Source organism: Artemia franciscana, chromosome 7, assembly GCF_032884065.1.
Source record: "Artemia franciscana chromosome 7, ASM3288406v1, whole genome shotgun sequence".
NCBI lineage: Eukaryota > Metazoa > Arthropoda > Branchiopoda > Anostraca > Artemiidae > Artemia > Artemia franciscana.
In genome coordinates, this window is record NC_088869.1 from 44692425 (window position 1) to 44717252 (window position 24828).

Consider the following 24828-nt stretch of genomic DNA (forward strand, 5'->3'; position numbering starts at 1 on the left):
ATCGTTTTGAACGTGATCCAGTATTCGATTATAATATGCCAAGCCATAGCCAGGTTGTTTATGGGGGTGATGTTTCAAGTAATAATCCTAGACCCGAGACGGCACCAAACAACTTGTCGAGACAAAGGGGCTAATAGCTGAGTAAAAAAACGCACCTTTTTGGATCCCTTCCCCCCAATCATGCCGACGCCAACATTTTCCGGTTTAGTAGTCTCTAGGTCCAGGGACGTGAGCTTGAGCCTTACTACATACCTTCCGACAATAACCAAAATAATAATATTTCACTTTTAGGTGATGTTCTCTATACTACCAGCATTAACTTTAATATTTACACCCCGCCAAAGCTGCCTCAAAATAAAGTTTTTTTGAAGAATTTTGTTGTTAAAGAGTTTGATAAAAAAATTTTATCATTCCCTGCTTTCTTCCTTACGAACGCCAAAAGTTCGAATTTTGAAAAATTAATTGAGGTAGAAGCAACAGCTAAATTGAACCATACTGATATAATTGTGGTTACGGCAGTCCTGGCTTAAAATCCAGATCTCCTTAAAATGACTGGTTTTCTAGAGTTTATAAAGCTACGCCCGGTTGACCACCCAATGGGAAAAAAGGAAGGATGACTAATGATTCTCGCTAAGGATTGCCTCTCTCCTATTCTTATCTATGTGCCTTGTCTAGGTGATAGCGATTAAATCATTTGGATATCTACAAAGCCTGTGCCTTACACTAATTTAATCATTTGCTCACTTTATTATTCACTCGGACAGAATGTTTATTTTCGTCGTAATTTTCATGATAGACTACAAGTAAGTCTTAACTTTGTGACGACAAAGTACCCAAATGCCGGCATTTTTATTGCAGGAAACACAAATGAACTAAGCCTTAATTATCTGTGCAAATATCAGAAGCTTAAGCAAATTGTTGATTTCCCTACTAGAAAAGGTGGAACCAGTTTCGATGTTATTTGCATCAACCTTAAAACCTTTTACACTGCTCCAACTACCCTTCCCCCCTTCAGTGGTAGCAATCATTTCATGCTACAATTGAAACCACTGCTAGTTTTTAAAACAAATTACTCAGTCTCAGAATTTTCGTACCGGCCAATAACAAGTCAAGGTCTTTTTGATTTTGATCTTGGATTACGTCTGAGAATTGGGATGATCTTGTGTCGTATATAAATCTTAATGTAAGGTTAGTCTGTTTCAAACAAAATTAATGACAAATTACCAAAAATGTTTCTTTCCCAGAGGTAGTGTTTTTAATAATATTAGCAATTCATGATGTTACCCGTGGTGCTGGAAGCTGGGCTATATTACTCGAATCCAAAAGAAGGGAGGCCTGAATGATTTCACTGGAGTACGACCAATCACATTCTACCCCAGTTTTCTCAAAAATATACTAGAGTTTTTTAGCTAATTGGTTAAAGGCAGAGATTCTTGAACTTAGCGATTTATAACAGTTTGGAAACCTGAAGGAGACATCAGCGTTCGACCTAATTGACCACAATATCCTTGTAAATAAACTGCTGACTGAGTTTGAAGTGAGTCCCTTTTTAAATAAAGTTGTTGCCTCGTTTTTAACAAATCGTTCTCATGTGCTTAAATATAAAAATATTTATTGTGATCCCCTTCCTATCTTTTGTGGGGTCCTCCAGGGAACCCTGATGGGTCCCATTTTATTTCTTATAATGGTTAATAGTCTCATGACTGACCACACAGAGCAGTGGAAGTATGTGGACGATCTATCTGCACTTGTGGTTTGTCGACGAAATATTAAAATTTCAATTATGAGATTACTTGACGATGTCACACAGGAGGCTCCTTTGTCGAAGATGGAAGTTCGCGCTAATAAATCGTCAGTTATGACAGTTAGTTTTTAAAAATCACCTGCTTCTTTCACAAACACCATTCCTCCCAAAATCTCTGTCACACACATTAAACAACTTGGGGTGACAATTACTGCTGACTTGAAGTGGAGTGCCCATGTTCAAAATACCTTAAAACAAGCTACCCCTTCGGTTTCCCTTCAAAAACTTTTGTCAAAGTTTTCTTGCCCCTTTAAGGATCTTCTCCAACTTTGTTGTTCTTTTATTCGGCCAATACTGGAGTTTGCTCGTCCAGTGTGGTATTTCGGTCTTTCTTCAGAGCATATTTATAAGATTGAAAATGTCCAAAAACGAGCACTTGGAATTATAAATGGTGAAGGGAAGGTTCCATATCATTATCCACTTAGTTATTTCAAGCTCACCAAGTTGGGCGAGAGAAAGAACCACCTATGCCTCCGTTTCGGTACTAAGACCCTGTCTACTAAGACCTCGATTATGTTCCATCATCTCCGAACCCTACCTTCGCACCTGCAACAGACCGTCCCGTATAAAATCCCAAAAAAATCTCCAAACTAAATCCCATCCCCGCTAAACATGAAAGATATCGGAAGAGTTTCGTTCCGAGTTTTGTTCAGTTATATAATAGCAAGGAAAATTAGTCATTAATTTTATTGTTGTCTGTTTATTTTTTCTTTTTGACGATTTAACTAAGTTATGACTCATCATATTTTTTATGTATTTTCCCAAATTTTATTTTCATCTATTTATCTTTTATTTTCGAATTTTTAACTAAGTGTTGGCTTTTATTTTCTTTTTATGTATTTTGCACAATGAAGTATGTTTGACGTGAACGTCCAAGTTTTGTCGATGATTTATTAATGCTTGTTTCACGTAAAATTTAAATTCGTCAACCGTATTGAGATATAGATTTGAAACTAAAATTCTATTCTATTTCTTTTTCTTACTCTTTCAAATCAGGAATTCCGGATAGCAAACACCTGCGATCATAATCTGTGCAGTAGAGTCATGGACATAACCAAATAATTATTGCAAGATTAATCCTTTTTTGTAGAGCAAGAAAGCCTTCAAAAACTTTTTTACGTCGGAAGACGGGAATTAAGTCAAGCGATGACACCCAAGCGACGTCGCTAAACGAATTCTTGGTGGTACGTCTTATTTTAAGCAAATTTACTGAAATCTTCTTGTATTACATCTTGCAGAAAAATACATTATAGATAAATATAGGATGAATCAATCATTTTAATTAGTGTAATGTAAGCAAGCGACTGGGGTTAGTTCTGGCACTATGCCATTTTCTCAACCACAGACTAGTTTTATAAAAAGGTCAATATTCAAACTGGATAATTTCATTAGAAAAAATGGTAGATGCAATGAAGAAGTAAAAAACAGAATAGCCAAGGTCAAGGTTTTTTTTTCACAGTTGAAAAAGTTCGGAAGAATAGGCCGATAAGTCTGCGAACAAGATTAGATTATTGAGAGCAAAAGCAATGAAATTGGTCAAGTATAGTTCTGAAACAAGGCGTTTCGAAAGGCAAAGGAATATTTGTTAAATGTTTCCCAGAGTAATTGTCTGCAAATAAATAAAAAAAAAACAAGTTTTTCAACTAAAAATAAGGAGCAACATTGAAACTTAAAACGAGCAGTAATTATTCTGTATATGAGGTGGTTTGCCCCCTAGTCAATACCTCGCTCTTTACGCTAAAGCTCGGATTTTGTTCCAATTCTTTTAAGAATGACCCCAGAATCCCAAAGGCCGTTTAATTAGAATAAATAGCTCTTTTCAAAGTACAAAAACAACTTTAGCGTAAAGAGCAAGGTATTGACTAGGGGGCAAACCACTTCATATACGCAATAATTTCTGTTCGTTTTAAGTTTTAATGTCGCTTCTTACTTTCAGTTGAAAAACTTGTTTTCTTAATTTAATTTCTTATCGTTTTTTAAATAATGCTGGGAAATCCGGCACCCCCTTCATAGAAATGTCCCTTCCCCCATGAGAACTTCCTCCATCGACATCTTCCCACGTAACCCACTCTCCGACCTCCCCTCCCCCACCATAAAAATCCCCCTGAAAACGTCTGTATGCTTCCCAATAGCCAATACTATATGTAAACAATGGACGAAGTTCATAACTTGCAGTCAAGAACTGAGGGGGTAAGTTATCCTCAAAGACATAGCTATTAAATTTTTCAACTATGTTGAACAAAATGGCTATCTCAAAATTTTGATCGGGTGACTTTGGAAAAAAAGAGCGTGGGAAGGGGCCTAGGTGCTCTCAATTTTTGGATCAATTAAAAAGGGCACTAGAACTTTTAATTTCCGTTCGAAAGAGTCCTCTTATGATATTTTAGGACCAGTGGGTCGATACGATCACCCCGGGAAAAAAAAAAAACACGCATCCGTGATCTATCATCCGGCAAAAAATATAAAATTCCACAAATCGAAGCTTGAAACCTCTACAATAGGGTTTTCGGATACGCTGAATCTGACGGTGGCACTTTTTATTAAAAATCTATGACTTTTAGGGTGTGTTTCCCCATTTTTCGGAAAATAGGGCAAATTTTCTCAGGCTCGTAGCTTTTGATGGGTAAGACTAAACTTGATGGAATATATTTATTTGAACTCAGCATAGAAATCCAATTCTTTGAATCTATTGGTATCAAAATTTCAGTTATTAAAGTTTCGGTTACTATTGAGCCGGATCGCTCTTTACTTACAGTTCATTACCACGAACAGTGGGATATTACCACGCATAGATTTAGGTACCCGTTTGACTGACCGTATATCATACAACAAGCTGTGCGAAATCTGTGGTTCTATCCACTTTCTAGGGTAACGAAATAAAGGTTGAGATGGCTAGGACGAATCTTCCGAGGGAAGGATGACAGGTTCCCACAAATTGTTCTTTTTAGTCATCCATTTGGGGTTAAAGGAAATTATGTCGTCCCCGTAAGAAAATTCATAGGGAACGATTTTAATAAAATAGGAACTTCGTGGGAAGGGGAAGGGTAAAAGTTGAAGCTTTAATCAGACTGGAGCGAAGGAGGAGCTTGCGCAGCAACAGTAGAATGTATATATTAGTGGACATTAAAAAACAGCTATTCCCATAAATCATATTTCAGTGATACTTCTAAGCAATTATAGGATTCTTTAAATAATATAATATGAACTAAATAGGGAATATTTATTCCTTAAAATTATTCTTTTTCTAGTACCATCTAGCTTCCCTCTTCAATAAAAGTCAGTCCCTCCCATAAAATGTCTGTTATGTCTTTATTTTGTTTTTATTTAGGCGTAGGCCTAAATCTATTTGAAAGTTATCAAATCGGTTAAAAATATTTATTAAAACTATCAAAAAGTTTTACGTTGGGGTTTGCCTATAGAGGATCAGTGTTCCAACATTTCATTAAAACAAATGTTTTCATTCCGTTTTTTTTTTCTTATAACCTTTTGACAATGACTTCTAATATACAAATATTGTGAAATTCGGTCTTACTACCAAAACCAATTCAAATAACAAACACGCTTTGGGGGATCCCTTCTTTCCAAGATATTTTAAAATACTAGATTGCTTCAATTGGTTATTTTGAAGTCAATATAAGTCCTGCATTCAGAATCAGCAGAAAAATCAGACCGGTTTCTTCCTTTAATGAAAAAACGATTATACTACTACTACTACTACTAATAACTCACTGCAGCACCAAGCCGCCTGAGGCCAACACAGCTACGCACGCTCCTCCTCCAACCTAATCTATTTAAAGCCTCCCTCTTTACACCCTCCCAGGAAGTTCCCATTTCCTTTAAATCCTTATTTATGACATCCTCCCAACCCAGACAAGGACGACCTGCTTTCCGTGTAGCCCCAGACGGTTGGCCAAAAAGGACAATCTTCGGTAATCTGTCATCCTTCATCCGTAGAACGTGGCCTAGCCATCTCAACCTTTCTTTCATTATAGCCCCAGAAAGCGGGATTGAACCACACTTTTCGTACAACCTACTGTTTGAAATACGGTCAGTCAGCCGGGTACCCAGAACAATCCGTAGGCAATTTCTCTGGAAAACATCTAGTAAATTTTCATCTGCTTTTCGGAGTGTCCATGCTTCAGAGCCATATTTGACCACTGTCATCACTGTAGCTTCCAATATTCTAATCTTGGTTTGTAGGCTTATCTTTCTATTCTTCCAAACTTTTTTTAACTGTGAAAAAACACCCTACAATTTATATGTCAGTTCAAAAAAGCTTCTCCATTGAACTTACAGAACTCCGACTTTGTTTATTTTTCTTTGACATGGGAGCTGAAGAAACAAAAAATTGAGAGTCAAACCTATTTTTCATTTAAGAAGACGCTATCCCCAGGCGTCTGACCACACAATTTATGACCAACACAGATAGTTACTACGTTTAGCACACCAAGAGAATCTACTTTCTACTCTTCCTAGAGCCCTAATTTCCCATTTCTACAGTCCTAAATCGGTCAGCGATATAGACTCTCTCCGTTGTTTTCAAAGAGTCTATATAAGTCCCTATTCTTCTCCACTTGCGGTTCAGGAACTCAACTGATCCCCCATTCTTCTCCCCTTGCCGGTCAGAAACTCAACTGCTTACCAAGGTAACAGAAAACCAAATTTAACCATGTGCCCCATCAGGTGCTAGGTGCCCCTCCCCCCGAAAAAATTTCTCCCTCCCCCATATTCCCCCCGGATGATTTCATATGCCCATTAGAAGGGAAATTAGAAGCTCTACTAGCCCGTTTAAGTCAGAGGCAATGCTATAACATTGCCTGTAGTAAAAAGCCATAAGGCTTAAATGTATTATTATTTTTCAATTTTTTACAAAGAATCATTTCCTATAGGAAGGGGTGGTTGCATAATCTTTGGAGGGGGTTGACTCGATTGCAAATTTAAAGTTCTAGTGCTCTTTTTGAGAGTCAAAGTGAATGGAGGGTAGCCAGCTCCCCTCCCTCTCAAGTCATATTTTGCTCAAATGCAATCGATAAAAATTTTGAGATAGTAATGTTGTTCAAAATAGTCCAAAGGTCAAATAACCATATCTCAAGGGTTGACAGCCCTTCCAGCCCCTGGGCATGGGGTGGAATCTATGCAAGCTGCACATTGTTAAGGTATGAGGGTTTTATTAAGAAAAAGAGGGCTTGTTTGATCCTGGATCTTCTGAAACGGCTTAGAATATTAAGGAGAAACTTTAAGAAAATGTTGAGAGATGTCAAACACAATCAAAACACTCTTTTGCCTTTGCTGGTTGTGAAAAGGGATTTACAAAAATATCAAAGCAACGACTGATGGTATTAGGTTGAAACTTTCAATTTATGTTGAGGTAAAGTTGAAGACAGACTGGAGCGCCACCAGTCCCTTCCCCTTCCTGCCTTTTTTATAAGCCCCTTTTTTTATCAGAGAGTTTTGAGGGGTATCTTAAACTAAATCAAAAGGCACTATATGCATCCACTCTATGAAAAAGATGGATCTGCAATATCTTAAGAACGACTGAGGGAATTAAGTTGAAACTTATAGGGTATATTGAGGGGGGTGTTGAAAAATGATTCGAGGGCTACAATGCTCTTCCTTTACCATTTTTAGATGCCCCCTCCCATCAACACTGATCAAAACTTTGAAATCCCATTTTGCTCAAAACAGACAAAAGGTCAAGTAACTTATCAAAATTTTGAAATACAATTTTGTTCAAAACAGAAAAAAGGTCTAGTAACTATGCCACCAAGGATGCAATTCTGAGTGTGTTCAAAAAGGTTATTTGTATTAAGGTGAAAACTCAAAAAAAAAGTTGAGGAGTATGTTTAACTAAATCAAAATATTCTGCGTGCATTCAATTTTTCAAAAAGGCGTTTCCGCAATATCTCGAGAACTGCAGAAGGTATTAACTTTTAGCTTTTAGGGCAGGTTGAGAACACTCCTTCATAATAGCTGATGCAAAATTATAACTCACTGTACATAATTTCATCAAACATAACCTGAATCAACTTGGTCATTACTAGGACACTAGTACCCCCCCCCCCCCTAGCACCAATAGGACCAGTAGACCAAAAATACACGTGGAAACCAAGAAGGATTAGACAACTAGTCCCAAAACTCATTTATTTTCGTCTAAAGGATCACTGAGGCTTAGAAAATTAGGTCATTAAAACGTACTACTTTAGGTATTTTATACCCCCCCCCCTACGCACCGATCTACCACCTCTCTTTATAAAGACATCACTGTATTATGAAGCAAATCACTTGAGTTAAATAAAGCATTAAAATAAATGCCAGAAATATTTTCGTTCAATAAGAAGCCAACTTGCAGCAGTCTTGTGGACATTACCTGCATTTTTTCACTGAAAAAACCTGCCAGACAATTTGATCCTTTCTGTATATTTCCCCTGAATAATTCCTCCGTAACATTATCTCCACGTGTAAAATCATACATCCAAAGAGGAGGAAGGATAAATAAAAATAATTCTGCAGATGAATTTAGGGAAGCTCCTCCCAGAAAACTTCCTCCCCCTCCAGGAAATTCCTCCCTCCTCTATGATATTTAAATAACGACGAAGAACATACTGCCTTTCCATCATAAAAATAATAAAAGGGGGACTGTTTTAATTTTTCAATTTAACTTTGAAAGATCTATTTAAGATCTGAAGTTTTACTTCATCTATAAACGTAGTTTGCTGAGGACGGCTCTTAGATATAGAGCCAAAATATTTTTAAGGTCTAAACAAATTTCAGTCTCTTAGGTAAATTCCCTGTTGTTTTAATTGTTGTTGTTTTTACCCATGATCATTCTCTGGAAAAAAATAACACAATTCCCAATATTTGTAGTTTAGAACTTGAAACCTCTACAGTAGGGGTCTCTGATTGTTTTGTAGTTAGGGAGGGGTACAAATGCCTCAAATGTTGAGGGGTGCAAATGCCTCAAAGGGTGTGCTTTAATGCCAAAATAATCCCAACTCTCTTTGAACTCTGAGGTAAATGCAGAATTAGTTCTAAGGAAGAGGTGGAGGGACGGAGGTACAATCTGATATTTAATCCCTATTGAATTCTTGGAATATTTCTGGTCTACCCTGTTTTGGGTTTTTGGGCTTTGGAGCCATATTCGACAGTTCCACCCAAGCACTGATTTATAAAAAAAAAATTGAATCTTCAAATCTTGTAATACCTCATCAGCACTGGCACATCATAGCCATCGGTTGGAAGCTCATATGGTTGCATATCCCACCTAGGGTCTAGTGTCCAGCCCATTTGCTGACAAGCAAGAGCGGCTGCTTGTATATTCCAGCCTCGACGACAAACAGTACCCCAAATGCCGCCAACTTTAACTTGCAAGCGACCTTCGAATGGGGTTTTTCCTCCAACAAGCTGCACATCAGAAAAGATAGCAGCCCGAGGATGCATGGTGTCTAAAGTATTATCTCGTTTACTCCTTTCGTTCCCTTTAAGCGTAAAAACTATTGGGTTTCTTTGGAGGTCAGATCCTTCTGCAACGAGTTCACCTAGAAATAAATGTTTCATAAGAGGCCTTATTCATCTGTCCGGACAAAGATTTGCAGAGTCTGAAGATTCAGCAGTATTTTAACTTTTTTCTTAATTTTTCTCTGCCTCATGTTAAGTTTGCGGAATTGTTTTTTTCTTTTGTATTTATTGTAGACTTACTATAGTTATAAATTGTTCTTAACTCTGCTTTTATAGCACAAATTAGAACATGGAAACTAATTCTGTTAGTTAAATTTTGAGCAATCCTTAACTCCAATAGTGGTTTACACATTCCATGAGATAGTTTGATGAAAATTAGTTAAGAGGATCTTTAACGTCAATTTTTCAAGCTGAAATTAAAAAAATAAAATTATAATAACAATATTATGACGCCCCGTTTTGTTTAAAATAAGAAGTACTTAAAGATATTAAGGAAAATTCCTTAAAATTGTCGACTGGTTTCAATTAACCACTAAAAAGATTTATGTTCATCAGCATAAATTTCCAACTTTTCTATATATAATTTTTGCTTATGACCATAAGAGTAATCTTTAAAGTACCAAGAACAGTGGAAACGAAATCTGACCGTTTGAACTAAGTGGAAACTTAAAAAACCACATATACCAAAAAAAATTACGAAAAAAAAAAAAAACAAACTAAGATTTCAATTTTTAGTGGAAGAAATCTCCATATGCACTTAAACAGTTTTTGGTGATAGCAAGTGCCAAATCTAAACAAAAGGGTGAAAATCAGCAAAAGTAAGCTAAAAACATGTGACACCCAACAGCATAAAAGGTGTGGGAAATCCTAGAAAATTTGAAACGACCAAAAATAGATCCAGGGAAATAAAATACGGTGAAAATCTGAGGAAACATTCAAGGAACAGTTTAATATTGAACTGGAGAGTCTAAAATTTTACAATGCAGAAGATAGATATAATATTTTTAGGGTAAACAGCTTCTAAAGTAGCAGATGGCATTTATAAAGGAAAGTTAGATACGCAGCTAGGAATATTAGTGAAAGCACTTAAAGTTTAGTATGAAAGACAAGGGGTTTGCAAAAGAAGTATTATAGTGAAAGACCATGTGGCAATAAGAGGAATTTAAGAAGAGTAGAAAAAGCAATATAATGCGAAATAACAAAGTGAAGGTCATGGATAAAATTACAGAAGATACAGCCAGACGGCATAATAGTAAAATAGAATTGAGATATTGAAAATAGAGAAAGAATAATAAAGCTGGACATTTGGTGCGACAGTGAGTTGCTACTACTAGTAGTAGTAGTAGTAGTAGTAGTGTCAATGCCTCTATGTTTAACAAATATCAACCCCCTTCACATTTTACTTGATCAAAGGTGCAGCCGATCGAGTTCAGTCTATGCTGAACTTAGGATTTGATATACGGTTTCTGCACCACAACATATTTGACAAAATTATCTGTCATCTAATAATGATGAAAAATGTAAAATACACACTTCAAAAGCTAAAAGTTTCAGACACAAAAGGTTCCAGGCTCCTGAATGCAAAGAAAGATTTACTATTCTGTCCTATAGGATTTGCCAAAGATTAAAAAACCACAGAATACAAACATACGCTAATGCAAAATTAAAAAAAAAAACTTTTACATCTAACTGCATTAATGTATCAAAATAATAATTGCTTTCTTAGTACCCAGGGAAATTGAACTTTTTAAGACTAAAAAAGAAAGATTGGGGCAGTCATGGCACGCTTTATGACAATTCTAGGGCAACTCTTTGTCAAGGCTGCCCCCTTTTTCTAGTTTTATAAATCTAACTGACTACTGACTCACTGGCCTAAGGAAAAAGGAGAAAGAACTCACCAGCAACCATTATACCAATAGAAGGCTTGAACAGTAAAGTAACACCAAAATGAACAATCAACTTAGCATTTGGCCGAACAGTAATATCTCTCGTAACTGTATAAACACCGGGTTCTGCAGGCAGCTCGCGGTGGCCTTCCACTTCACCACCTATCACATTTCCTTGAATAAAATCAGGTACAAACCTATACTCAATCAACTCAGCTTCCGTATCATAGTTCGTATCATGCAACAAAAAAGGCCTATACTCAATGCGAGCTAAAGTATATCGATCTTTTCTATCAAAAAGGCGATAGTAAACATCACTCTCCTTTCTAGAGCCAAGCCAATTTCTCGAACAATCTAGATTAGCTCCCGGATCAGCTAGATGGCTCCCGATTTCATAATCAGAATCAGGATTTTCTAGAAGATTTCTTGTTACGGTTATATTTTGAGAGCTGACAACTATCACAGCAGCTATACGGTTTCGAGCAACTATCTCTTGAGACTGTTTAATCCTATTCTTCTTTATCCAGTTCCTGGTTAAGACAATTTTTTGCGGCCCGACATCAGAAACTCCAAGCGACAAGACAAATTGTCCTTCATTAAACTCAAATCGATTCTCTGTGACTAACAATTCTAAAGGAAGAAAGCTCGTTTCATGATTGTCGTCATTTTTTACAAAAACGCATCCTTTTATTTGCTCTTTAAAGAGATTGTGCTCTATACTGCCATCTAGGTTCACAGCTGGACTTATATAAATACCCACTTGTTTATTTGAGAAAAATTTATTATGGCCAATGAACACTTTAGTTGATTCACTATTTTTCCTCCAACACGAATCTAGCTCCACACCGTACCATTTGCTCATATTGAACATATTAGTTGAGACATTCACAAAACCGGATTGGCAAAAATTACCAACCTTAACTGCACTTAAGTAGTTCTCTTCAAATGTGGAGTAAGCTACTACTGTTTCCTGCGAAAAAGCTATGTGCTCGCTTGTTTCGTTCATCCAAAAACTAACACCGTAGCCCTTATTCATGTCAAATACTGAATATGATATATTTTTCGTACCACCACTATATGTTGCATTTACACCTTCGCCATTGTTCATAGAAATATAAGATGTGGTGACATTTAAATCGCCCGCGCCACGAACAATGTTGATACCAGCAACATATTGATTCCGCTCAATTTTGGAGCTTTGAACATGCGCTAAACTCCGTAGATTTTCAACTAAGAGGCCACGACCGCCATTATCATTCAGAATGCTACTGGTCACATTGATATCATAAGCTTTGTCTGAAATTAAAATAAAATTGGTATAAGCATTGAAAGGAAATAGAATAAAGAATGTTTTAATATTTTAATAGTTGGATTTAATATTTGTAAAGTTTCACGATGAATAAGGCTATATGAGTTCAAATAAAAATATCTTTTCATTTTGTTAGAATTTCTAACAAACTAAGAGAAGATAAAGAGAAAATTCGTGAAGCCAATGAATAACAAATCGAATAGAACCTAAGCACATATCTAGCTATAATGCGGCAACCGTCATCGGCAAAACTTGAACCAAATAAAAAGAAAACAAACTCACTAAAAAAACTTACTGATAAAAAGAATTTTCAAAACTAAAATCAAAAAATAAATTTTGAAAGAGTCAGCATCCTCACCTCACACAGGCTCAGCCGAGACTGACAATAACATTATTCATTCTTGCTATTTAAATTGATCAACAATTGGAACAATTTTATAATAGAAAGCTAGTGTGGTCTCTCTCATTATATCTATCTGAAAACAAAACCCATTGTTTCATACCTGTATTACTTAGCCTCAAAAGGATCGAATTTCAGTACAGCATTTTACTAATTGATTGAAAATTCTACAAAACAACATCTGTAGTATTCCAGGTTCAAGATCTATAGAACTTTTCACCCTTTTTTCTTCATCCCTATATTTTTATATTTACATTTATTTATATTTATTACATTTATATATTTATTTTATATATTTAAAACTTTTATATTTATTTATGTTGTTTACTTGTACATATTAGCTGTAGTCTCGTTTTCTTTTTCTATTTTTCATCGGCAAGCACTCCCAGACTAGCTTAGCTCCAAGATCCTACATTAAAATAACCAAACAAATAGTTTTCTTGTTTACAGAAAATTCTAAGCTGGATCAAGAGAAACTTAGCCTATCCCGGCCACTCTTCTGGCTTGTTTTTTAACTTAATTTATTTCAAAAGCATATGGGTATGCACACGGGATTCTACAATATTAAGAAAACCAACGAGTGTAGCAGCGAAATTTTCGTTTTTTATCCGCCATAATGGACCTGAAATATGGAATGACCTCCCAGATGAATTGAAGTTCATGGTGGAGATACGTGAGTTTCGAGCCTATTTTTAGAGTTTATATTTAGGTTAATAAGGAGGGAAAGAAATGAAGGGCGTGTGCATTTGTGAAGTATGTGAAGCAAACCTGGTTAAGGTTTTATTCTGCAACGCAAGATGTTTGATTGGTTGTTTTATTAAAGGGGTGGGTTCTTGGTATTTTCAGCCTTTTATTAGTTGGTAGGTTGGAGTTCATTTTTGGGATTCGGGATAAAGGAAAGGAAAAGGAAGAAGAGAGCATTTTTTTCATTTTTTTTTTAAGAAAGGTTTAGAATCGTATTCAAAGGTAATTTTGGGTTAGCCTCGGCGGTACTTACATGATATACGCCCTACGTAATGTTCTTTAAATATGGTTCTCTGACGCTCAATCCAAATGAAACATAGCCTACCAAAGTAAGAAAAATATAATACTTTAGAAACAATTTTGCGATATATATTTGCACATAAGAGTGGGGGTCTAAGGTATGGTGGGTCTCCATGCCTAACGTGTTAGGTACAATTATTCTGTATATTATAAAGTAAGAATTGTTCCCTAACTTCACACTGTCCAAATACTTTACCCCTATTCCCCCCAATGTGCAAATATATGGCCCATAGTATTTATTTTCCATCTATCCTGTCACTTCTCTTTGTCTTGTCTCACGCTAAGCTGAAAGAAACTAACGAGGAAGAAAAAAGTTCTATAAGGCGTCAATGAATGAACAACTTGGGCGGTAGGGCGTATATCATATAAGTAAAGTTTCATTTATATTATGGGATGCTATACACCCTTTGTCTTCAAGAAAGATGTTGATTTTTATTTTGTATGCTCATTTCTGAATAACAAAAACAACAACAAAGTTTAATAAATATTATAGCTCTGCTGAAAAACATTGCTTTGTCTGAGGTGCCCGTAGGTTTAAATCTAATTAAGTCCATATTAAAGCGCTTGAATTTCCTCTCTAATCGGTTTCGCATACTCATCAACCAAAGAACATAATTAATTAATTTTGCATAAAACTAATTACTTTTTGCTGAGTGCATTTCCATCATCAATAGAACTCTAGCCCTGGGCTTAGAAGTAAACCTCATAAACATGCTTGTTCGCTTCGGTGATATACTTTGTGGCCTGGTCCCATTGCTAATGACATACCGCCCAAGAAGAGGAGCTCTTGAATCAGAACCATCATATACTTCTAAAGTCCCACCATTTATGGTGTCCGTAAACGCTGAGATGAAATGTAGGGTTAATACTTGACCACTTCGGGACTGGAATGTCTGAAAGAACAACTTGTATTAACTAAAAATTTACCACCTAAATAATTAGTAAATAATTCTTATTATTTTATTTCGACTATGGTGTAGATTTTGAAGCATCTTCTCCATTTTTCCTGAAAACAAGTTTAAAGGCGTGACCGTTTCCCATTGGAAGCAAATACACAAGGACATTGCTACGATGATAAATCAGTGGACACTCACTATCCAAAGTTATTTAAGTTTTGAAACCTAGCATTGGTGGAAACATAGAATCCAGAAATCTTTTTGCTAAAATCTTAAAAGATTGATATTTTTACCTGTGATTCTGGCAACCTATACAATACTGAGAAAGAATTATTACGAAATTAAGCCTTCTCCTATTGGTCAAATCCATACGAAGTTAAGTTTATGTAAACCTTTGTTTTTTAACTATATATGATTTGGAAACTGAGAGTAAGTGAGGCACATTTTGTTTTGCTTTAATATTAAATTGTTTTGACAAGTTTACGGAGTAGTGAAAATAAGTTATTTCTTCTGTGGATTTAAATAAGAATTTAAAAAAAGAATTCTGGCAAAAATAGATAAATAATCAGCTCTTTCTCGTGTTTCTAAATATATAAGTTAAGCTTAAAATTGCTAACAAAAAGTAATGAACCTGAAAAAAATTACACCACTCTAAATATTCAAATTTCATTAGCTTTAAGCCTGCTCATTGAAACCTATTAGTATGAGAACATTTGTATAAATTTTGTGAGAGGTTTAAACACCCTCAAAGTGGGAGGGGGGATTGACCGATTAATGGGAGGTCTGATAAGATATGTGGGCATAATCTGTTTCACTTTAACATTTAATTGTCCTTTCTGAAACCAAAGGGCTTGTTGTTTGTTTTCAGAAGTTTACAGCAAAAAATGTCACATTTTTTCGAGGATTTTTTTTTTTTGTAAATAAATAAAATACTGTATTTTTGATAGATCTCATTTGCCAATCTAAATCTATAGATGAGTAATATCTGCTAGACCTTTCGGTGACGTTTCTGTGTTACAGTGTTGCAGTATTTTGGAAATTTATTATGATGTGACTTTTAATTTTTGTTCTTGCTTTCTTTTTGTGTCGTCTGTCTCTTTAGATGATTTAACTATTCTTTTTTATCTTTTTTCCGTTTATTAAGACTCCTGGATGTAGAGCTGAAATATTCGGATTTTTTTATTAATTAATGTGTTGTTTTTTTTTATTTTTTGTAATTGATTTGTTTAAATTAAACCCGTTTTTCTCTCTTAATTTTTCGTCAAAAGGAAAGCAGTGTGGTCTAAGAAATTATTTACATTATTCTAAATATTCAAAAGTTAATTAATATTATATTTGCTCATCAGGACCTATTAGTGTGAGATGTTAGAGGGTTTAAACAGCCTTGAAAAGAGGGGAGGGGATTTGGAAAGAACTTGAACGGCTAAAGGAAAGCTTGATGAGATGTACAGGCGTGTTCTGTTTCGCTTTAACATTAAATTATCCTTTCTAAAACCAAAGGACTTGTTCTTTGTTTTCAGAAGTTCACAGCAAAATATTTGTGACTTTTTTCACAGATTTAAATAAGAATTATGAGTATAGAAATTAATAAATATAGACAATTCAAACCAAAGCGGAAAGGTTTTAAAGGTAATTTATATTCTTATGCTTAAAATTGCTTATTGAAACTTATTTTGTCCTAATCACAGCTAGTTCGATTTTTCCCCCTTCAGTTAAACATGCATCTGCAAATAGAACTGGGTGATAAATTGCCTCTTAGGATCATATTTTTTTTTTTTAGATACAGTGCCAGACTTATTCCAAAAAGTATGTTATAAGCCCATGGACATACGCCGTAAGCAGTAAACTTAAAATTTTCAATTCTTTTAAGATACCATATCTTTAAGGTAATCTTTTACAAGAGTTTAGAAAATCTTTTCCAAGAAATTTTCCAACAATCTTTTCCAATTTTGCCAAGATTTTATATGTCTTTAAGATAACAATCTTAAAAAGACCAGTGGTACATCGATACAAGGGTTTGATTCTTGACTGATTAAAAAGTTACAAAGTATAAGATAAAGTAAGGCAGCAACTCATTGTTCATTAATGTTCATTTCTTAATGTTGAGCGCATTACAATTGAGCCTGGTTTTCCATGTGCAGCATTGCCAGTTGCAGAACTATTAACCCAGTTAAGCGGATCTTAAAACAGTTCCACGTATTTCTGCAATCCGATTGAAAATCTGACCAGAAACAACTTAAAAACTCCACAGGAAATCAACATCTTCAATTTAATTGTCAAAGCAAATTGAAACTCTTGAGTATGCAACTTCTACACAACAAAATGGATGTTAAGAGGATAAACTCGAATTACTAAAACAATTGATAGAGTGGCTTTAAGCATAAACCCTTAAAATGAATCTGAATGAGTAGGATTGTTCAAAAGATGGACCATAAGCAATGAGATCGATTCAAATGCAATTTATGGCAATGATAATACTAATGTATTTGTACAAAAGCCAGCAAGAGCCATGAAAAAACGAATAGATCAGAAGCGATAACACTTAATACTAAACACATAAATATGTAAATACAGCCCATCATAAACCTACAGAAAAAGACGTATATAGTCCAGTCTTAGCTTAAGGAATCTCCCCAAAATCTATCTCTTTCATCATTTTTATCTAATAGTTTTCATCAGCATAATTTTTTCTATATAGTTCTTATCCGATTATTTTCATCAGTAAATTTCTCCCAAAAATATTTTCCTTAAATTTACCGATTCTTTAAGACTCTATAAAGTAGAAATGTTTCGTTTTTTTCAACTTAGGTATACAGCCTATACACCAACTTCGTTTTATTCTTGAGCCTAAAAAGATTAGGGTCTAGTTCGCTATGGTTTGAATTCAGTAAGAATTTAAATAATTTAGCTAATTTCACTGCACTGAAGTAATTATAAAACAATTATAATTTTTTGAGAACCCGGACTGTTTACATTTAACACTTTAGGTGTTTGAAGTTCTTGTTATATTTACCGAAAACGAAATGAAACCTAAATCGGGCAAATCATCTAAACAGAACCAAAAACTTGCCACTAGGTAAGTCAAATTATAAGGCATATTCGAGGCATCTTAAGATATTAAAAGTGAACTTATAGCACTTCATGGTAAACTGTTATCAAAAGGCACTGAAGACCTAGAGTTATACCAACAGGTCATTCGTGTGTTTGCTCATTCATAGCGTTAATTTATGCATATCATTTAGTTGTTATGTGTTTTGTTTAATGTTTTCTGTTTGTTTTTATTGGCATTGTTAGGAACCAAGCCTGATTTAAGAGTTGAGATTGATATCGGTAGATATATCAAGAAAAACAAGGCCATGCCTGCTAATGGCTTGCTTTGCTAGCTTGTTTCAATAATATTTCAAATTTACAGCCTTAAAGCAAGCTAGAATAAGCTAAAAAGCAAAGTCTGTCGCATTTAGTAGAATGTTCTCTTCTTCGGGACTTTAGTTTAAAATAATATTAATATATAGTGAAGTGACAAAAATAATTTGGAATGTAAACACATTTTAATCTAGTATACTAGTGAATGAGCCAAAGACATAATTTATTCGGGAGCTCCAAAATTTCAGGGTGGGGGGGGTGTCAAATTACAAATGATCATTTATGGAAACATTATAATAATAATAAGATCAAAAAGTTGAAAAGTCGACAGCTTTGGGTTTTTTGTGTGTTGCTGTTTCTGGTCATGTCTTTGGTTCCTGTTTTTATTGTCGTGTTTCTCTTTTTCGTTTTATTCTGCTTTTCCCTAAGCGTTTGCATTACGGGACATAAATAAATTTTTATCATACAATAGTAGATTACGCTACAGTAAGTCTTGTAGCACGTTTAATTCTTTACCTTCTAAAATTACTTTCTGTTCTATTTAACTATTTTGATTGTGCAGTCACTACAAACATTAATGAATTCACTGATCGAAAATTCCAAGCAGAATATGTAAAGGTTGACAAAATAGATGGCGCTGAATTACTTCAGGTAATCAGGCGCAGAATCATGTGGCGCAGAATATGAGAAGAACATCAGGATACGGAATTGAATAAATTCTTAAGATTCCTCTTTTGTCAACTCGTTCATGGAAAAGCAAGGTGAAACAAGTACATTTCAAAGTTAAATGCTCGTCAGTTTCCCAGGGGATCTGGCTTTCGTACCAATTAGGGGGGGGGGCTTGTCCCCCCATGTGTGAATGTATATCCTACTCATTACATACCTTTTCACATCTTGCCCCATTTATCTTATCCTTAGTTGCTTCGGCCAAAATTCTCAACGGGTATGTTTGTCGTTCCTGTGTTCCAGACAAACAGAAATCATGCAAGTTTCTTATTGATTCGCCGGCCTCATCTGGAAGTTCATCAGTAAAAACGTATTTTATTCCGTCTCCAAAATTTTTTGAAGTATTAGAGTCTGTAATGCTCACGCCTCCAGCTGTTGTATTAATAAATATACCAGGGCCTGGAAATTAGTGGGGTAGATTTTAAATACAGAAAATGAACAAATAAATAAGATCACAAAAGACACAAGACCAAAACTGGAAAACAGCATCATTTTCATTAATTATTAAAAAAAATAATCAGAAATAAAAAAATAAAAACAACTATGGAGGGGGGGGGACGAAGGTTTGAATACACAGATGGAATCAACACAAAATTCGAAATAATGTCGTTTAGTCGAGCAGGATATAAGCAATTGCTAACAGGTATTTCAAAATGTATGTTATCTGAAACGTCAGAAGTTGGGCGACATTTTAATTTTTCTTTAATTATAGCCTTAGAAAGTGGAATTGAAGCATATTGTTCGTAGAGCAAATTGTTTGATGTAGAAACAGTAAAAGAGGTACCTAAACTATCCTTAGACAATTCCTTAGGAAAGTATCTAGCACACCTTGCTCACCCTTAATAAATCCCCACGTTCTAAAGCCATACTTGGCCCCTTTCATTACCGTGCCTTCCAATATCTTAATCTAGGTTTGAAGACTTATCTTGCACCCTTCCAAACTTTATTCAACTGAGAAAAAAAACACGTGCTGTGCCTTAGCTATTCTACTTTTGACATCTTTGGATTATCAACCAACTTCAATAACAGTGGTACCTAGGTAAGGGAAGCTGTCCCAGTGATCAATTTTATTGTTACCTAACATTATTTCTTCAACCTCATTTATTCCTAGTCTAAGCAACTTAGTCTTCCTAAAATTAATTTTTAAATTTATTATCGCACTCTGAACTATCAAAACCAGCAAAAATTTGTCTGTTTTGGACAGGACACCTAGGACACTCAAATCATCTGCATAATCTATGTGCAGATATTTTTTTATCTTGATTTGAGTCTCCCCTTGATTTGACTTCTCCTCTAGTTTTTTGTTGTTTTCCTTGGGATACAGCGCATTAAAATAATCCATACAAACTGGGATAAAACTTACCCATTTTTAACATGCGATTCCAGGCCGAAAAACAAGTAGCCTCACTTCCTACTTCAATCATAGCAATATCATTCTTTTACATAGAACAAATCAATTTAATGTACTTGTCTGGTATATCTTAGACGGATATGACTTACATTAAAGCAGTTTTCTTACCTGGATAAATGCATGCAAATAAAACTCAAGACTAAATGGGTTCTATGCTAAAGACATTTGTTAATTATTAATCTAAGAGTGACAATTCTATCAACGCGTCCTCTCCCTTTTCAAAAAAGCAACAGTCTTCTCTTCTTGAAAGTTTATTTTACCACATCTCTTAGTCTTATAAACATCATCAAGCTAAGCAGTTGCTTCCTGCAAGCAAAAATCAAGCTAATACCTCTGTAATCACTACGATCACCGTTATCAACTTTCTTTTAAGTGGGCGTACCTAAAGCTTCCCTAGAACACCAAGTACTCCCCTTTAAAAAAAATTGTATTTTTTTAGTTGTATGATTAAAAGATTTTTTTTGTTTACTCTGACTTTCCACTGAGTGTGTGTATATAAAAGATCATTGGTATCTTTTTGCTAGCTTGGAAGACACTAAACACACATGTACCACAATACCAGCATCTTGGGCCTTATTGTTTTCCTATCATTTTAATAAAATCACTAACTCCTCCCGCAAAGTAAATCTCACTTGTCTTCCAAACAGGAAAACACGTTCTCTTTCTTTTACATACTATTTCAAACACCTTTACAACAGTTCGATTATATTCCCCAAAAGCTTCTACCCATTTTTCTTATAAGTTTCTGCTACAGTTTCCTTATCAGTGACTGAGACACCTATTTTCATTTTTAACCGGGACAGGTCCAGACCGACTACTCCTTCTTAACTTTGTAAAATATCAAAACAGCATAAAACAAAATAAGATGAAAATATAATACTTTATCAATAAAATTACGAAAATACAACAAAGAATAATGGAAAGGGGGCCACCCAGATCGCATTATATTAAATACGTAACCTAAACTAACATAACCTAACCAAAATACAGACTAAATATTTAATTCAAATATAGCTACAACGTAGTGTCCCGCCGAGCCGAAGCTAATATTGTCTGGTATAAAGACCATGAAATCAGGTTATTATCTCATGTTCGCGATATAAGATCTTGAGTGTGGTATCTGAAAGACTTAAGTACCTTTTATTTTTTCACATCAAAAACGGTATGCTTATATACCCTAATGTCGTGCATAATCAGTAAGGTTAGCCGTGTTACTATCATCCAGGAAGCATGTTAACTTATAACCGATGCGGTTATTGGTTATTTTACCAATAACTGCATTGGCTATAACTAGACTATTTTAGCTGTAAAGTCGTAGCAGTGTAGTACTATTTCTATTTTCCTTCCCTATGCCACAACTGACTAAGCTAGGATGCATCTATCCCTATTTGTATTATTTATGCACATTAAGATACCGTGTTTCTGCCTGGAATCTCCTTTACTTGTTCCAGTAACTATCTGTAAAATCCAACTACTCTTACTACTGAGTCACCGCTTTCTCCAGCTGGCAGTTCTACAGGGAAAGGAGGGGGCTATACTCATGTACTTGTTTGGTTATGAAGCGCGCAACTAGAATTCTATTATTGCTCCTTCCCAGTCTAAGAAGGATTTAAGTCCTTCCTTATTCAACTTACACCCTAATCCCTAACCACATATCCATATAAATACTAAATTCTATACTACTTAATTTCCTGTTTCCTTGGCCTGATAAATGAGTTCCCAAAACTCATAACAAGTGTGGTTCAAAAGGGTTGAGTTGTCAGTCAAAATATAAATGCTATAGTCGTTTTTCGACATAACTCACACAATTTTCCATTTTCCACAATTTTATTATTATTTAAATCACTGAGACTGTTAAGGCCTCAACAAAACAAAAGGTGCCCCCAGTGCAGGTAAGGCATAATAACTCATTCTCAAATCCAAAGACCTCGAGCCGGCTTAGAACCTGACAGCCAGAAGTACCAAAACCGTCAGTTAAAAGAAGAATTGGCAAAGCCTGATATGTCTATCTTAGTCACTAAAGACTTTTTGGTGATGCCCTTCTATCAACAGCAGCTCACGTCCTGCACAAGCACTCTCAGATCAACTACTTCCGACTTATTATATATTCATATCTGCAGATATTACATTACGATGAGGAGGCAACCGAATTTTATTAAGATAGATTGGAAGAGGTTGATCACCCCCTCCCCCCAAAAAAAAAATAAAAATAAAATAAAAAAAAGCATCCATTGATATAAAGCCAGTGTTGAAATGGGCCAGAAAAAAAAATCAAAAGCCATGTTGACTGGGTGTCCCAGGGGTACACGGGTATTGTTTTTAATTCGTTATTTCTGCTAAGTCTCTAAATCTTCTGCTATTTCTGCTTTGTCCCTAAGTCTGTACATCATCTAGACTTGATTTGCGCACTAGCTATAGAGTACATAAAACTATTGCCAAATAAATGCAAACAAACCACCTGTAAGTTCCACTCAAACGAACAAATAAAACCGTTAAAGGAATTTGATTAGATGTCCTGTCGGTTACTTTGGCTAAACAAGGTAAAATAATAATACAAACATCTCCTAATTTGTTTCATCATATTCACAACTCGCTTTAGGTTTGAAAGAGCAAGGCACGAGAATTTAGAGGCATTCGCAGCATCAAGTACATCAAAATATATTCGCCACACATTTTTCTGCAAACAAGTTAAGAGCAACTACATCTCAGGTAGTGCCAAATAGACCCCAAAAACCGACACCTATTTTTGAAAGGAAAATTGGGTTTGTCCCTAACGCAGTATTGAAGTGGTTGCAGGGGTAAACGCTGTCACATGCATAAAAATTTTCATAAACAAAACTCGGAGACAACCAAAATCTTTAGCACGAACTGTTAATAATCAGTTGTAACAAAACAATGTCCGACGTCTTTAGAACTGAGCTAGGTTGGAGAAGGTTTTTAACGTAGGAGAGAAAAAAATAGAAAAAATTTAGGTAAAATAGGAAAAAATATAATTTTTCAATTCGATAATGTGATCCTTTGTTTTTACAACTTTTTCTTATGACAACAAATCCACAAGAAAAGAAAGATTTTACAGACTTTATATAACATGAATCAGTTCGAACCGACTTTCCTTTAGAACAGTTTTAGAAATAGGCGATTTAATGAGGGGGGGAGAAAAAAGGCACTTGCCCCAGGCACGGAAACCTTAGGGGCGCAAAATTTCCAATAAATATCAAACGGTTATGATCATTTTCTAATATTAGAAGTTTTTGTTTTTATTACAATAAAGTAGAGGACTGAGTTAATAAATTATTAACGAATGATCTCTTATTCGTTAATCAGTAATACAAGTGGCGCATGCCTTCTTACCACGTTTTAAAGATATATTGATTTCACAACCCCTTCGTATTCGGGACATTCTACCTATTTTCGTCCAGATGACGTCCATCGTATTTGGGACGTTCTCCCTACTTTCGTCCAGATGACTTCCATATAAGCACTCCAACAGCATTTCTAGTGCATAACTAGCAAGTAATAAATAGTTTAAGAAATAGTTTAATTAGTATATTTAAGGATTTTTTTCTTTTCATTGACAACCGATATTCCAACGTAAAATCCATCAAAGTTCTGGCTTAGCTTGGACTGGAGCTTTAACGAGATTTAATCACCAAAGATCTGTTTTGATACTACCCCTCTTCGTAAGATACATCTACAAAATAGTATGCTGCTAGAAGACTTACCCTTTGAGTGTGTAACTGTTACATTCCTTATAAACACGGGTCCATCTTTAGTAGTGATATTTACGCCAGTGTAAGCAGATCCATCTACACGAACTCCAACAAGCACAGGTGCCACACCACGACTTTGGATAGTCGCAGTAACTTGAGAGTCGGAGCCTTCACCACCCCCAACAATATCCACATATTCAAGGCGGGATTCTGAGATCTAAAAAATAAACTATACATTTAGGCAAAAATGCATTGTAGCGCAAAACGGCGTAAGAGTCAAATGCTTATATTTGGTTCTAAAGCCATACGCAGGATGTGTGGATAACATGACTGAAAAAGGTGTTTAGTGTGAAACGTCTTTGGTCCAGACCTTATTGGGAAAAAGCGACAGTTCTTGTCATAGGTTTTATACTTTAATTTTATAGCAGAAACAAAATTTGCATCATTAAAAGAAGGAGAAATGAAAACAAGCCGGGACAGACCTCAGCATAACTTTGCAATTGAAATTTTTCACAACTGATAACATTAATTCCGGTTTTTGAGACCTCATAGCCAAAAACTGGCGAAAGATGTGTTATTATTCCCCAACGTCTTCAATCTGTTTCGTTTTTCTGCAGGGTATCGTATTGAGCGGATCGTCTTAGAAAAATGCAAAAATAATCGTTCAAGAATATAATTTGAGTTTTACAGACCTTTTCGACAAAAATGTTGATTGGGTACTTGTATGATAAACGTCCTACCGCTCAAGTTGTTCATTCATTGACGCATTATAGAAACTGGCTTTTCGTTAGTTTCTTTCAGCTTAGACTGAGACAAGACAAAGA

At 35.2% G+C, this 24828-nt stretch overlaps 1 protein-coding gene across 1 annotated transcript in view; it reads right to left on the reverse strand.

Annotated features, from left to right (window-relative positions):
• LOC136029355 (protein bark beetle-like) overlaps positions 1-24828 on the reverse strand; it is a 141743-nt gene that overhangs the window by 73127 nt on the left and 43788 nt on the right. The window contains exons 5-9 of the mRNA XM_065707660.1: positions 24017-24221; positions 19041-19282; positions 14542-14791; positions 11158-12441; positions 9006-9339 (exon numbers count right to left, since the gene is read on the reverse strand). Of these exons, the coding sequence (XP_065563732.1) occupies positions 9006-9339; positions 11158-12441; positions 14542-14791; positions 19041-19282; positions 24017-24221 (2315 nt within the window). The remainder of the gene's footprint in view (positions 1-9005; positions 9340-11157; positions 12442-14541; positions 14792-19040; positions 19283-24016; positions 24222-24828) is intronic.